This window comes from Berghia stephanieae, chromosome 12 (assembly GCF_034508935.2).
Source record: "Berghia stephanieae isolate SIO BIC M18660-M18661 chromosome 12, UCSD_Bste_1.3, whole genome shotgun sequence".
NCBI classification, from domain to species: Eukaryota; Metazoa; Mollusca; class Gastropoda; order Nudibranchia; family Aeolidiidae; genus Berghia; species Berghia stephanieae.
In genome coordinates, this window is record NC_088371.1 from 20761763 (window position 1) to 20776917 (window position 15155).

At 35.1% G+C, this 15155-nt stretch overlaps 1 protein-coding gene across 3 annotated transcripts in view; it reads right to left on the minus strand.

Moving 5' to 3' along the window:
- Window positions 1-1479: 1479 nt before the first annotated feature.
- Window positions 1480-15155, minus strand: part of LOC144958193 (protein O-mannosyl-transferase TMTC4-like) — a 32906-nt gene continuing 19230 nt past the window's right edge. For 2 of the 3 annotated variants that reach the window (XM_078889994.1, XM_078889993.1), the window contains exons 13-20: window positions 10160-10216; window positions 8545-8616; window positions 7452-7531; window positions 6934-7041; window positions 6168-6309; window positions 5372-5486; window positions 3863-4045; window positions 1480-3483 (exon numbers count right to left, since the gene is read on the minus strand). In XM_078889994.1, the coding sequence (XP_078746120.1) occupies window positions 3347-3483; window positions 3863-4045; window positions 5372-5486; window positions 6168-6309; window positions 6934-7041; window positions 7452-7531; window positions 8545-8616; window positions 10160-10216 (894 nt within the window). In that variant the 3' untranslated portion in view covers window positions 1480-3346. The remainder of the gene's footprint in view (window positions 3484-3862; window positions 4046-5371; window positions 5487-6167; window positions 6310-6933; window positions 7042-7451; window positions 7532-8544; window positions 8617-10159; window positions 10217-15155) is intronic. The other variant, XM_078889995.1, reaches the window with a different exon arrangement.

The window sequence follows — 15155 nt, forward strand, 5'->3', positions numbered from 1 at the left end:
TATATAAGAGAAGCAAGAATTGGGCAGGTCAGTTCTTTCTGTATAATTAACTATGATAGTGTTTGTAAAGCGCTTTGAGCATGTTTAGTGGATATTGCTCTATATAAAAACTCGAGAGCCATATTTGTCTAACACTAGTAGTACTAGTTTGACCCAAATCATTGATGTTTACCATAATAGACCTGAAGGTCTGGGGTTCAAGTCCCATTCTGGGCAGTGCATAGTTGAGCTCTTGGAAAAGACACTTTACTCACATTATCTCATTGTATTCAGATGTAAAATGAGTACCTGGCTATTAACAGTTTTATCTCTGTTGGAGGAAAAATTGTAATATCCCCTAACAGACAAGTTTCATACTACATTTTCATTGTTGCTGCTAGCTTAGGACATCATGTAAAATGCTTTGACTGGGCAGGGAGGTACATTCTATGTCTTCTATCCCCCTATGTCTGTTTTCCAACATGATTTCTGTCTTTGTCTTGGAATGAGATTACTTGGGTTTTGTCTTGGCCCTGGCAGGATACCCTGGCTGGGAGGAAAACAGTCAAATATATTGTTAGTTTTGGGAGATGATATTTTCTTCATTGTAAATCTGTTTCCTATTTGAACCAATTTCTCTTTGTCTTACCTTTTCTTGGGTACTTTAATTGTAATTCTAGAAGTTTTTACTATCCAATTTTCTTCCTTTTTACTGGTGCGTGCTCTTAGAATCTACATATGTTCCCTATTTGAACCAATTCCCCTTTGTCTGCCTTATTCTTGGATGCTTTAATTGTAATTCTATAACTTTTTACTATCCCATATTCTTCCTTTTTACTGGTGCTGATATGACCTTAATGTGTTGCAAGCGCCATAAAACCCTTAAAAACAAAGCATAGTTGAGCTCTTGGAAAAGACACTTTACTCACATTATCTCATCGTACTCAGATGTAAAATGAGAACCTGTTCCAAGCGCCATAAAACCCTTAAAAACAAACAAACAGACCCAGCTACTCAATCATTGCTGGATGGACAGGGGGTTATTAAAAAGAAATCTTGACTTCACCCAGGGTTGATCTGAGTCCCTTTGGTTGTGAAAAAAAAAATTGAGCTTTTATAAAGCGCAATGTCCACTAAATGTGCTCAAAGCGCTTTAAAAGGTCCCTGGTCAATAGCAACATTTAACATTTAGGACGGGACATGACGCCTGTTAGGCGATATTACATTTTTTTTCGAACAGAGACAACACTGTTAACGGCCAGGTACTCATTTTACACCCGAGTACGGTGAGAGAATGTGAGTAAAGAGCCTTCTCCAAGGACTCAACTACGCGCCGAGCTAGGCTCGAACCCAGGACCTTCTGATCCGAAAGTGAGTGTCATACCACAAGACCACATAGCCGTTGTGAAGCGAGTGCTCTACCAACTGAGTTATTAGGACCTCCACAGATGTCATAAACCGCCTTTAAAAAAAAAAATCGAAACAGACGGTAAAAACTGATTTCAATTTAAATATAAAAATAGTTTATTACGCTTTTTGGTCAGATCTTTGTAATGATAATAGATACAAAATGGATTGATGATGATGATGATGATAATTATAAAGATGATGATGACGACAATGATGATGATAATGATACAGGAATTTCATTGAAGGATATTTTTAAAAAAATAGTTTTGGAATATTTCGGGCTCAAATCCCTCCTTCGGCATTAGCAAAAAGAGAGAAGATTGGTCCATAAAAATGTTGCCCTTTCATAGTATATCACCGTGAGATATTGTCACTTAGGTATTCGTGGAAGGAATTTTAGTCAATATATGGTCAATCTTATATTTTGATCAACACAAAATGTCAACAGAAATCACTCAAGTTGTCCAAATGTGACCCATTGTGTCGAAACGGTATTACGTCGGAATGAACCAGATTCTAGAAAGTCAAATTAAAGTTACACTGGTCAAAATACAAATTATCGCTATTCAAGATTCTAAAATACGATTATCATTGCCCTCAATAAAACATACAATCTCAACCCAAGTCTGAGATTTCTGGCTGTAAATTCAATATTCAGTATCTTAGTCATCCCGACATAATACCATTTTGAAGCGAGGGGTCACAATTATGCAAATTGGGTGTTAATAATCCTGCCCAAGGAAAAAAAAGAAAAAGAAGGAACAACTGAATTACCACAGGTAGAGCTTATACCTGGGACCACTTCCCACGATTCTCCTTCATTTCAACATTTGCCAAACTTCCCGTTAAGTGTTTACACATCCAAATTTGCAACAACAAAAAAAAAGATAAAATTGTCCTCGAAAGAGATTCAGCTCAGACTGTGTGCCCTGCATGTGAAAAGACCTTTAATCTGTGATCAAAAATCTAACGGAAAACATGTTTTGGACTAAAAACCCTCCTTCAGCCAAGAATAAAGTCAGTACTAACCAGTTTAATTGATTTTTTATTTTGTTTGGCTGTAGAAGGGTTTTGAGACCAAAATATTCACTTGTAGCTATTATTTTCTGTTCAATTATATTTTTACATTCAAGCAGCTCACATGAGCTAAGTAATCACTATACTTTGAACTGTGTCGCCCAGTAAAAAGAGATACCTTTTCATAAATTAAAATGAAATGAAGGGAGACAACTGTAATATTCATGACTGAGGAGAACTGGGTTTTTTAAAACGAATTTCTTTGGACTAAAATGAAAATATCACAAGGTCACAGTCTTTTGGTTTAACTCTCTCCTTACCACCTACAGCAATATAGTTGACATTTGTTACGACCCACAATACATTTTTCTTATTCAGATTTATTTTTTATCTATATCACAAACTTTGAAGAATGATATTTGTTTAATTAATAAGAACATAACGTTGTTTTGTAGTGAGATTGTTTAAGCTTTAAAAATCCATTTTTCTGCTGGGTAAGCCTGCCATTATTTGGGAAAATACTGAAAATGGTCGGTATGGAGAGAATTAAACAGTTTTTTTTTTTTTTTTTACTGAGGTATCAGCTATTTGGCTTTATGTTGAAAATTTAAGATACCACGGGGGGAAAATTTCACCTTTCGTGAGAAACTTAATACTATTTATCTCTCTCTCGTTTTAAGTTTAAATGACTTGGTAACAATAAAAATAAACATGGTCAGTAATTAAAGCAGTATGTGGTTGTCACTTTGGTATAGCATTTAAAAAACATAAGTATATTCAAATTCCCCCCACCCCCCAGTTTCTGTATCTCTCTCTCTCTCTCTCTCTCTCTCTCTCTCTCTCTCTCTCTCTCTCTCTCTCTCTCTCTCTCTCTCCTCTCTCTCTCTCACAAGAAGAAAAAAGGACTTAGTAAAACATTCATAATAAAGCTGGTTGTTGTTCAACTCCCTTGGTTCATCAGTCGTTTCAACATGTTCATATTCTCCATGAGGCCAGGATTGTTTGGGTTTATTTCATGAGCCTTTTGGTAATACTCCAATGCTAAACTGTGTTTGTTCCATCTGTGGTAAAGGACACCTGAGTAAAGATGAAACACAGTGGAGGGAAAATGATTGATTGATCAAAAATCAAACATAAAAAACCTGAGCTTTTCTATACAGTGGAATTCTGATAAAGCAAACACTGCCGTACCAGAAAAATTAGTTGACTTTTAGAAATAATAATAATTATAAAAACAAGAATGATAACAATAATTATATTAATATAACTAATGATAATGATAATAGTAATAAAAACAATATGAATAATATAATAATAATAATAATAATAATAATAATAATAATAATAATAATAATAATAATAATAATAATAATAATAATAATAATAATAATAATAATAATGATGATGATAATAATAATAAATGATAAGATTTTTAAAAAGACAATAAAAACCATACCCAAGTTGTGAAGAAGCGCAGCATTTTTAGAGTCTCCCTTCAAAGCCCTCAGGAACATTTTCTCACTGTTAGGGTAGTCACTTGTCTTGCCGTATGCATTGCCCATGGAATAAAGGATACTGGGATGGTCAGGGAGAACACGGAGTGCATCGAGGCCCAACTTGATGGCTTGATCATATTTACCTGTCAGTGCCCCGAAAGTATGGATAAAATTAGATAAAGAAATCAAAGAAGCTCCAGACCTAAGTAAATTTAGGAAACTTTTGAGACCATTCCTATTCAGGCAGGCTTTTTAAAAACATATTTTGAGTAGTAATAGGGTAGTATTTGCCCTTTGTGTTTTGCATTGTATTTATATGTGTAGCCCCTTTGAGCACTTTGAGGATTTCGCACACTGTATAAATTAATTATTATATTATATTACATTCATTCAGGGGCAGCGTGGCTCAGCAGTACAGTCTTTGCTTCGTACCCAAAAGGTACCGAGTTTGACAACCCGCCACATTGTGTGGTCATGAGCAAGTCACCTCGCCCTAGCTCAATTTGCAGCACTGCACTGCGGCTGATGCCTGGATTATTCCAGTCTTCCCTTGGAATAGACCCTAGAGACAAATTTCCCCTATGGGATGAATAAAGGGAATTTTATTTATTATTTTTTATTTGATTTTTTAAAAGATCAATAACTTTTTCAATTTAAGTTTATATAACGGTTCTCTGATCCTATTAAGACCTCTTACTAAACAAGATAAAAAAAAAAAATCCATTTATATAGGAGTAAAAATTTAGAGAGCAGGCACTGGCATAAGAATAACATCCTAAAAGGTGTTTACGAAACAGTGTTAAACAAAAATTAAGAGAAAGATACATGAAAAGAATCATCCTGCCTCGACTGGGGATCGAACCTCAGACATCCTGATTACAATAATCATACTAAGAACAAGATATGAATATTCATGGATTTCATTTTAGCAGTTAATAAAAAGAAAACACATATAACATGAAATTTCAATTCATGGATTTCATTTTAGCAGTTAATAAAAGAAAACACATATAATATGAAATTTCAATTCATGGATTTCATTTTAGCAGTTAATAAAAAGAAAACACATATAACATGAAATTTCAATTCATGGATTTCATTTTAGCAGTTAATAAAAGAAAACACATATAATATGAAATTTCAATTCATGGATTTCATTTTAGCAGTTAATAAAAGAAAACACATATAATATGAAATTTCAATTCATGGATTTCATTTTAGCAGTTAATAAAAGAAAACACATATAACATGAAATTTCAATTCATGGATTTCATTTTAGCAGTTAATAAATAAAAACACATATAACATGAAATTTCACTTCATGGATTTCATTTTAGCAGTTCATTAAATAAAAACACATATAACATGAAATTTTAAATCTACGCATTTTACAAGAAATGAACCTCAGCCTTGCCATAACTCATTGTATCCGCTAAAGCTAAAAAATGGTCTCTTTCACTTTCACTCACCGTTATTGTCTAGCAGAATAATGGCATTGTTCCATGAATTCCAATGTGTGGGTTTCAAGATGGTGGCATTACGGAATGCGTCTAGAGCCTCTTGGTGACGATTCATTTCCAGTAACTGTTTTGTGTTTACAAGCAAATTGGAGAAAATACAGTGACTATTTGTGGCCACTTATATATCACAATGGTATTATGTAAGGATAAATCTAAAGTTTAAAGTTACAATTTTAAAAATAAATATATAAAACTAAAGCATTTATATAATCCAATATCCGATAAAGGTGATCAAAGCGCTTTACAAGAGGTCCCTAGCCAACTGCAACACTTAACATGTAAAATGAGACATGATGTCTGTTAGGCGATATTACAACCTACCCATCCAACACAAAACATCTATTTTACTGAGTCAAAAAAAGCAAGTAGCACATACATGCTACCCATAATCTTGTAAAACACAAAGTGCCAATTTTGTGATGTGAATGAGAAAAATTTTGGCTGTATCGTAACTGTAATAAAGTAACATGAATGTAATATATCAAGGGAAACAACTGTGTTATGTATGTATGTATTAACTATTATTGAGTTATGTCCTTTGAATGACAAGGTATACATGTATTGTTGATTGTAGAGTGATGTCCCTTAAAAACTCCAGAAATAAACATCCAGTCACCAGAACTGGCTGTCTGTGATTGATCTTCAGTGTCTGTCTTATAATTAAATTCAAAACATCACAGTCACGAATGTGACAATTTCCCTATGCATGGTAAGGAGAAGTAAGTTAAGCGAAGAGAATTCCTACCAGATTGCCCAGATTGTAGTAGCAGTCAGGGTAGTTCCGTCGAATCCCAATGGCTTTCCAGTACGACTCCTCACTCTCCTGGTATTTCTTTAGTCCAGCCTTGGTTATCCCTCTATTCATCCAACCACTTGAGAAAATGGGACTGCAGAATAATAATAATAATAGTAGTAATGGTAATAATAATAATAATAATAATAATAATAATAATAATAATAATAATAATAATAATAATAATAATAATAATAATAATAATAAATAATAATAATAGTAATAATAATAATAATAATAATAATAATAATAATAATAATAGTAATAATAATAATAATAATAATAGTAATAATAATAATAATAATAATAATAATAATAATAATAATAATAATAATAATACCGATGATGATGATGATGATGATGATGATGATTATGATGATAATAATAATAATAATAATAATAATAATAATAATAATAATAATAATAATAATAATATTAATAATAATAATAATAATAATAATAATAATCAGAAGAAGAAGAAGAAGAAGAAGAAGAAGAAGAAGAAGAAGAAGAAGAAGAAGAAGAAGAAGAAGAAGAAGAAGAAGAAGAAGAAGAAGAAGAAGAAGAAAATCAGCCATTCTTCTTTATAATGTTATTCCCAATATTTCTTAGTTTTAAGACTGTATTTTCATTATTATGTAAAACGTATATTTTACTTCATGCCACGTAGCTGACATTAAATATAAAGATTTTGAACTTTAAACTTTGAACATCTTACTTGATTTCCACAGCTTTATCCAAGAGACTTTCCGATTCAAGAAGATTTCCTTGGTCTTTCAAAATATTGGCCAGGTTATTCATAGCCTGGTCATACACAGGGTTTAATCTGAAACAGATTAATGAAGTGTTTGTATTGATTAAATAAATAATATAAATAACCATTTACTCATCGGTATTAAAAAAAAATAAAAAATAATTGAGCTTTTATATAGAGCAATATCCACTAAACGTGCTCAAAGAGCTTTACAAGGGGTCCCTAGTCAACAGCAACATTTAACATGTAGGATGGGACATAAAGTCAAACATTTTCAAAAAGGAGGAATATTTCGTGTTTTCCGAGGAATGCACAAAATTTATCATAAATAAAATAGAGATCCACATTGATAGAAAGAGTATAATAGATTGACAGATTGAGAGAGAGAGAGAGAGAGAGAGAGAGAGAGAGAGAGAGAGAGAGAGAGAGAGAGAGAGAGAGAGAAAGAGAAAAGAGAGAGTGAGATACCAGTCATATCTTACTCTATGGCGTGCCTATATCTCTGTATAGCCACATCTGTATTGCCCATATCACCATTGAGTTTCGCAATATTGTAATGGACCTGGAATGGAATCAAAATCATATTCATCAGCCCTCTCTATATATGCAGGAGGCCAAATTTACTGATAATGAACAATGGTATCATAAGTACTGTTAACATTAACACGCTGAGCATTTATATAGCGCAATATCCACTAAAGGTGCTCAAAGAGATTTACACAGAGTCCCTAGCCAATGCCAACACTTAAAATGTAGGAAGAGACACACTGTCAGTTAGGCGAGATTACAATATTTTTTTTTTTTTCGACACAGACAATGCTGATAAAAGCCAGGTACAGATTTTACACCCGAGTACGGTGAGAGAATGTGAGTAAAGAGCCTTTTCTAAGGACTCAAATATGCACCACTCAAAGCGAGACTCAAACCCAGGACCTTCCGATCCGAAGGCAGGTCTCATAACATAAGACCACACACCTTCACCTTACCAACTATAGGAAAATCATCCCGTTTGTTACAATCAACATGTCCGACTTTCAGATTACCTTTATACATCACAAAATTTGAAGAAATTCTTTGTGCGGTTATGTGGTCTTATGGTATGACACTCGCTTTCGGGTCGGAAGGTCCTGGGTTCGAGCCTCTCTCGGCGCATAGTTGAGTCCTTGCGAAAGGCTCTTTACTCACATTCTCTCACCGCACTCAGGTGTAAAATTAGTACTAGTACCTGACCGTTGACAGCGTTGTCTCTGTCCGAAAAAAACTGTAACATCTTTATAGTTATGAGAACTTAATGCTGCATTGTAGAGCTTGTATCATTAAGAACTGAACAAGTGTATATGAAAGGTGCCAGACAAAGCAAGAAAGAAAAATACAAGAAAAAAAACCATCCCAAAAAAAATCAGATCTTAACAACGCCACTACCACATTATCTCATTCATTCTGTTTTGTTGATAAAGGGGAAAACTGAAACGTTCATTTGATCTGTTTTTTGTTTTTTTTTTGTAATTAAATTGTAGCTTACATTCAATTTCACATTGTTATTTATCACATTAATGACTGCAAGACGACACCTACTTTTGCATTAAGAGGGCAAACTTTTTCTCCAGCCTTAAAGAGAGACATCTCGGTCTTCCAATGTGAACTTCTCTGGTGACAAAAAAAAAAAAAAAAAAAAGTAAAAAAGCCAAAAAAAACTCATGTTATAATAATAATAATAATAATAATAATAATGCTGAAAACTTATATAGCGTTATAACTCCGAGACATCAGACTCTAAGCGCTTAAATTACAAATTACTTTGGCTGAAACATACTCATTCACACACACAAGCGTACTGCCGTTGTTTCTATAAAACACAGTATATGCAATGTTGATATCTTATCTGATATCTTACAGACAGTTTGGGGGGAAGGTTAGGAAAGAGAGATTCACGCCCAGCCAGACCAGCCTAAAGGCAGCTCACCAAAAATGTGTTGTTTTTTTATTTTGTTGAAAAAAAAAAAAAAAAATTAGGGAAAACAAAAAAAAATGAATAAATAAATTTTTAAAAATTGAGCTTTTTATATAATGCAATATCCACTAAACGTACTTAAAGCACTTTACAAGGGGTCCCTGGCCAACAGCAATGCTTAGCATGTAGCATGAGACATGAAGCCTGTTAGGCGATATTACAAATTTTTTTGGACAGAGACAACACTGTTAACAGCCAGGTAGGTACTAATTTTACACCTGAGTACGGTGAAAGAATGTGAGTTAAGAGTCTTTTCCAAGGACTCAACTATGTGCCGAGCAAGGCTCGAACTCAGGACTTTCTGATCTGAAAGCGAGTGTGATACCACTAGACCACATAGCCACATGCTGAAAGAATCTGTTGAAATCCAAGGCATTAATTTTCACCCTCATTTATATAAAATATCCTTTTACAATACATAAGACTACTTTAGGATTGGTGTAGTGACCATAATATATCAGTTTATGAGTAAAAGTAACCGCATTCACTGACTTCTTGCGTAGTTGAGTCCTTGGAAAACGCTCTTCACTCACATTCTCTCACCACACTTAGGTGTAAAATGAGTACCTGGCCGTTAACAGGGTTGTCTCTGTCCGAAAAAAATTGTAATATCGCTTAACAGGCACCATGTCTTGTTCTACATGTTACATGTTGCTGTTGGTCAGGGACCCCTTGTTAAGTGCTTTGAGCATGTTTAGTGGATATTGCGCAATATAAAAAGCTCTATTTAAAATGGGTTTTTTTTTGTATTACCCTAACTAGCTGCACCACTTTCAAAGTCATGTTCAATTTTACTTAAGCATCACGTCTCATTGGCTTCACAAAGAGAGAAGTGGCAGTCTTACAACTTTTATCGGTACTAACGAAGCCTCTCCATTTTCACTCTTTCGTTAGTATTTTCACGATCACAGGCTTCAGGCAGCCCCTACTGTTTTCAACTTTTATCAATGTTACTGCTCTCTTGATGAAATTTAAAAAATGTTCGGCCTGCAGTTATGTTTGTAAAAAGTAAACAAAGAAAGAAATGAAAATTTCCCTGCAGTTATATTTGTACAAATTAAACAAAGGAAGAAATTACGTTTTTAAAAATTTTTAACAATCAGTCTTGCAGTGGAAAGGTTAACACAGTGATTAAAAGTCAACTGAACTAACTTTTATGGTGTAAATTTTCAATATTACCTGTATACATCTGGCACAAAACAAGATCACAAGAAGTATAAAACATGCCATCACATTCTGAAATGCAAAGAAAATGAAATGAAAATATACTTTACAAAGATACTTAAGACTACTTTAAGATTGGTGTGGTGACCATAATATATCAGTTTGTGAGTAAAAGTAACCACATTCACTGACTTATTGCGTAGTTGAGTCCTTGGAAAATGATCTTTACTCACATTCTCTCACCATACTTAGGTGTAAAATGAGTACCGGCCGTTAACAGGGTTGTCTCTGTCAGAAAAAAATTGTAATATTGCCTAACAGGTACCATGTCTTGTTCTACATGTTAAGTATTGCTGTTGGTCAGGGACAATTATATTACAGCAGTTTAACCTGTTTTATTGTCATATTCAGACCTGCCAATCCTTCACATTCCAAAAGTGGAATCAGAACGTCAGAAAATAGGAATTTAAGACCAAAAAAAAAAAAAAATAGGAATTTCTAATCAATGTATCAAAATTTCCCACCAACTGTGCCACACCAAACACATAAAGACAGTACTCTGGCATAGCTGGTAAAACTACACGTCACATGTGTTAGGTAATGGAATGGGGAAGGGGGGAAATGAGTGCAATGAATTTTCCTACTTAGCTCCCTTTTGGCAAGCATTTTTTTTTTAAAAAGAAGAAAATTACCCCCCCCCCCCCTTCTCTCTCCTTTTTGTTTATTACCATTATCATCATTTATTGAAAAAAATCGGAATTTTAGAGACAATGGTGGAATAAAGAATGGAAATTGAAATAATTCCACCAAAAGCAGAAGGATTGGCAGATATGCACATTCCCAATGCTTTTCAATTTACATCAATCTGGCATCACATAGGTTTGTCAGAAAGAATGAACTGGAGGGAGAAAATTGAGTTTAACACCAAAATGATCTTATTTAGGAAACTTCGGTTTTCCAAAGTTTAAGAAATTTAATATGTCACAACAATCCAAGTAATTAGCAATTGACAAGAAACACACAAGCAGAATGGCAACTGGTGCTGTATTTATAGACTTATCGGAGGTGTACGATACAGTCTGGGGTGAAGGGTTAATGCTCAAACTTGCAAAGATCATAAGGTGCAAAAAGACCTTGAAGTTGTTCTCTTCAATCTTAGGGGAAAGACAATGCCACATCGCCCTCTGGAGACACTACGAGTAAAGTCAGAAAATTGAAGAATGGGGTCCCTCAGGGATCTATTTTGGTGCTAACGCTGTTTAATGTCTACATTAGCTATATGTCGAACTCTTCCTCCTTGGGGTGGGATACGCGGACGACTGGGCGCTCATTACTCAAAGTAAAGTGTTGACCCGTCTTGAGAGTGTACTCAGCGAGGACGTCACCAGACTCAAATCCTACTTAGACAAGTGATACCTGAAGATGAACACTTCGAAAACCATGGCCACTGCATTTCACCTATGCAGTGACTGGCACACCCGTAAACTGAACGTCCTCGTCAGGGACCGGCTTCTCCCATACAAACTGAATCCGAAATATCTGGGGATAATGCTGGACCACAGCCATTACCTGTTAACTCACTCAACCCTACACCGACTATATACGTCGTTTACCCGGATTACTTTTACCCCAAAACTATTTATTACATTTTTCTGAGATAAATTATAGGCGAAGTATCAAAGCTAATGTTTTTAATTTTTACATATTAATGGTAACTGAATAAAACTATCTAGGCACATGCTCATTTTTAATACATTTTTATTCCAATTTTGAAAAGTAGCAAAAATCTCTAGGGTTGAGTGAGTTAAGTGCATCTCGAAGGAACTGCCCGGAAGATAGAGAAATGCAACAGTCTTCTGAGGAAACTAGCGGGATCAACCTGGGGTGCTAGTCAAGCACTCCTGAGGATGTCCACCCTGGTACTATGCTATTCCACTGCGGAGTATTGCTTTCTAGTGTGGGGTAGAAGCAAGAACGTTGAGAAGGTATATGTGAAACCTCGCGAGTCCATGCACATAGTGTCAGGAACGCTGACAACAACGCCTAGAGAAAGAGGCCTGATAATGGAAGCAATCCAGCCCTCCAATGTCCAGAGGGATGTCAAGCACACAATGGACGGTGCCCCACTAGAAAAAGAAAAAAAAAGATGGTTGAATTAAAAATATTTAGACGAAAAAACCACGAACCCAGCGCTCAGTACTGACCAATAGCCACTCCGCAACACCGGGGCTATTGGTCAGTACTGTGACGAGCGATTTTCTTTCACTGCGTGTTTCTTTATCATTCGTCAGCGTCTCGGTTCAAAACCACTTCAAACCTAGTGGACGAGACATATATATTTGCCAAGGCAGATTAACACCTCAAGTAAGATAATCAAAACATGGACAGCCTTTCTCCAATAAAGCTCCAAATCTTTCTAACGGAAATTCTGGTCGTTAGGTGGGAAACATTTCCATTGTATAACGGAACATTCACTTTCAGCTTAAGGCTTATTTACCTGTTCAAATTGTCTGCCCATTGTATTCATGCCACCTGCTAATTACCTTTTCCAAACAAGTCGCCATCGTGCATATGCCCTGAGGTCCTTGTCTCGTTCAAGAGTCGCTTAATTGCAATTACTGTTCTTGTCTCTCCGGCAATTCTCCGTTATTCTTTCTTACCAAAGCATCTGGATATCATTGGCTATCTAAAACAGGAAGATTCTTCGGATTGGCTATTCCCATAATTCAGACGCTCTTTTCCATTTCATAAAACCAAATTCATCTAGGAATCTTATCACACACACGCTAAGAAGCCCACGAGAAAAGAGCTATCTCTCCAATTTCAAACTTGTAAAAGTTTGTCTATCTCGGCTGGAGGTAAAATGAATTATTGGTTAACATTCAAAGTTGAACGAGATATTACTGTGAATTCAATTTAATCTATTATTAATATTATAGTTTGTGTATATATTTTAATTGTGCTATTCCATGGATGTTCGTAAGTTGGAATACCTGTACAAAACTATATCTATATGTATCTTATTCTATAGTTAACAGTTGTTTATGATCAATGTTATTAATTTCATTTATATTCAATATGCATATTGCTTGAATGTCTGTACCCCACCGCCAATCGCCGGCCACACATCATAACCTCAATTATAATTAATAAAAATAAATAAAGAAATACCAGGGACACAACCCTGTTAAATTCTCATCATGTAAGATAGCTCGACTGTCAGTTGATGTTTAAACAATATACTAACTCCCATTATCATGAAGTTACTGCTTCTCCTTGCCTTTGTCGGCAAATAAAGGCTATTATGATGTGTCGCTCAAGGACGATTCGGTGGCGAAAGACAAACTCGATTGGCTCTAAGACCTTGTTGTTTTAACTCTTAAATTGAAGGTCCTTGTCCTGATCCTTGTCCTGATCCTGATTCCTGGCCATTTTCCTGGTCCTTTTCCGTGTCGTTGGAGCACCCAGTTGTGCCGAATCCCTGCATCCCAGTCCTTGAACAGCGGTAAACCCCTGATGTCAGCCTAACTACAACACACTGTTGTGATGTCCAGAAAACTCTGCAAAGCAGGCGCCAACCCTGGAACTAGCTGATACATTTGCCTCAGTCAAGCAAGCCGACGGATAAAGATAAGCCAAACGGGCTTATACCATTTTCAAATGTATTTTCCACGGACATATATGATTATATCAAAGCAAACAAATAAATATATAATAGATTAGATCCCTCAATTAGAGCTATTCTTCCTGATATCAAATAAATACTTATTCTTCTATCTTTTCCTGTAACAATCTAATTAAACTTTATGTATAGAATTGTTATTAGTGCATTGGGCGTTACTATTGTCTTGACTCACTTGTTATTAATACACTTAAGTTATAAGGGACCCTAAGGCAATTCTTGATCTCCCCTAGATTAAACCTGAGCCGTTTGTGATATAGGTTGAGTGGTGCAGCTGGTAACGAGAGCCATAGCGCGCGTACTAGTTCGAATCCAGACCATTGAGCTATCGGTTGGACTCGATCCCACAAATTAACACACACAACCCGCCACAAAAATGGTAGGCTCGTCCGGGATTATGAATCTTTAATATAATATAATATGTGAGTCATTAATTTAGATATAATATTTAAACACCCATTATTTACTTCTGCTACTATCTCAATTTAACAATAGCATTCTATTACATTGGGGGCTCGTAAATATATCTACCTTAAATCAAACCAATCAATAAATCATTTGATTAATTAATTACAAATATCATAGGGAAGAAATCTTATTTATTATTGAAAAGTCACTGTGGTTACATTTGAAATTGGAACATGCCCATTTTTCTATATTTTCACTAATCTATAATTAGTTTACTAACACTGATTTATGATTATGATTATGACAACCATGTTAATTTAATTATGCATAGTTAGGCAACGTAATTTTAAAGCAGTTTACAAAACATAAATTGTTATTTCATTGCCACTTTTTTTATGCCATTGTTGCCATAAATTCTGGACCTTCAGCCGAGAATACCCCCCCCCCCTTCCGAGAGCACCCCCCCCCCCCCTTCAAAAATTAAGTTAAACAAATCTTAATTAAAAATTACAGTCACTCTAACTTCAAGTTAGGTCATCTTGCAAGTTGTTGTTTACACGTGTAACGGTAAATAGTATTATCTCTCTATTGACACGAGCACGCCAAATTAAGCCCCAGGCAATAACTACTCTTTCTAAGTACTGGGTCACTGTGTGTGTCATATATTGAAATTTGGCTAGCGAAACCTAGCACTTTTCAACAGCGTGTTGTCACTTACTTCACTATCATTCATTATCTGTGCTTCAGAATTCTTCATTCATATTTAACCCTTACTGGCAAAGTTCCATTCGTCTGCTTTCTGCCCTACTCTTTCTGGTTCAATTCCATCTATCGCATCATTCTCATTCACCTTCTGCAGTTGTTCAATCTGTAATTAATCAGCCATGGCTACTGGTGTTACAATAAGACGCGAGTTTATCC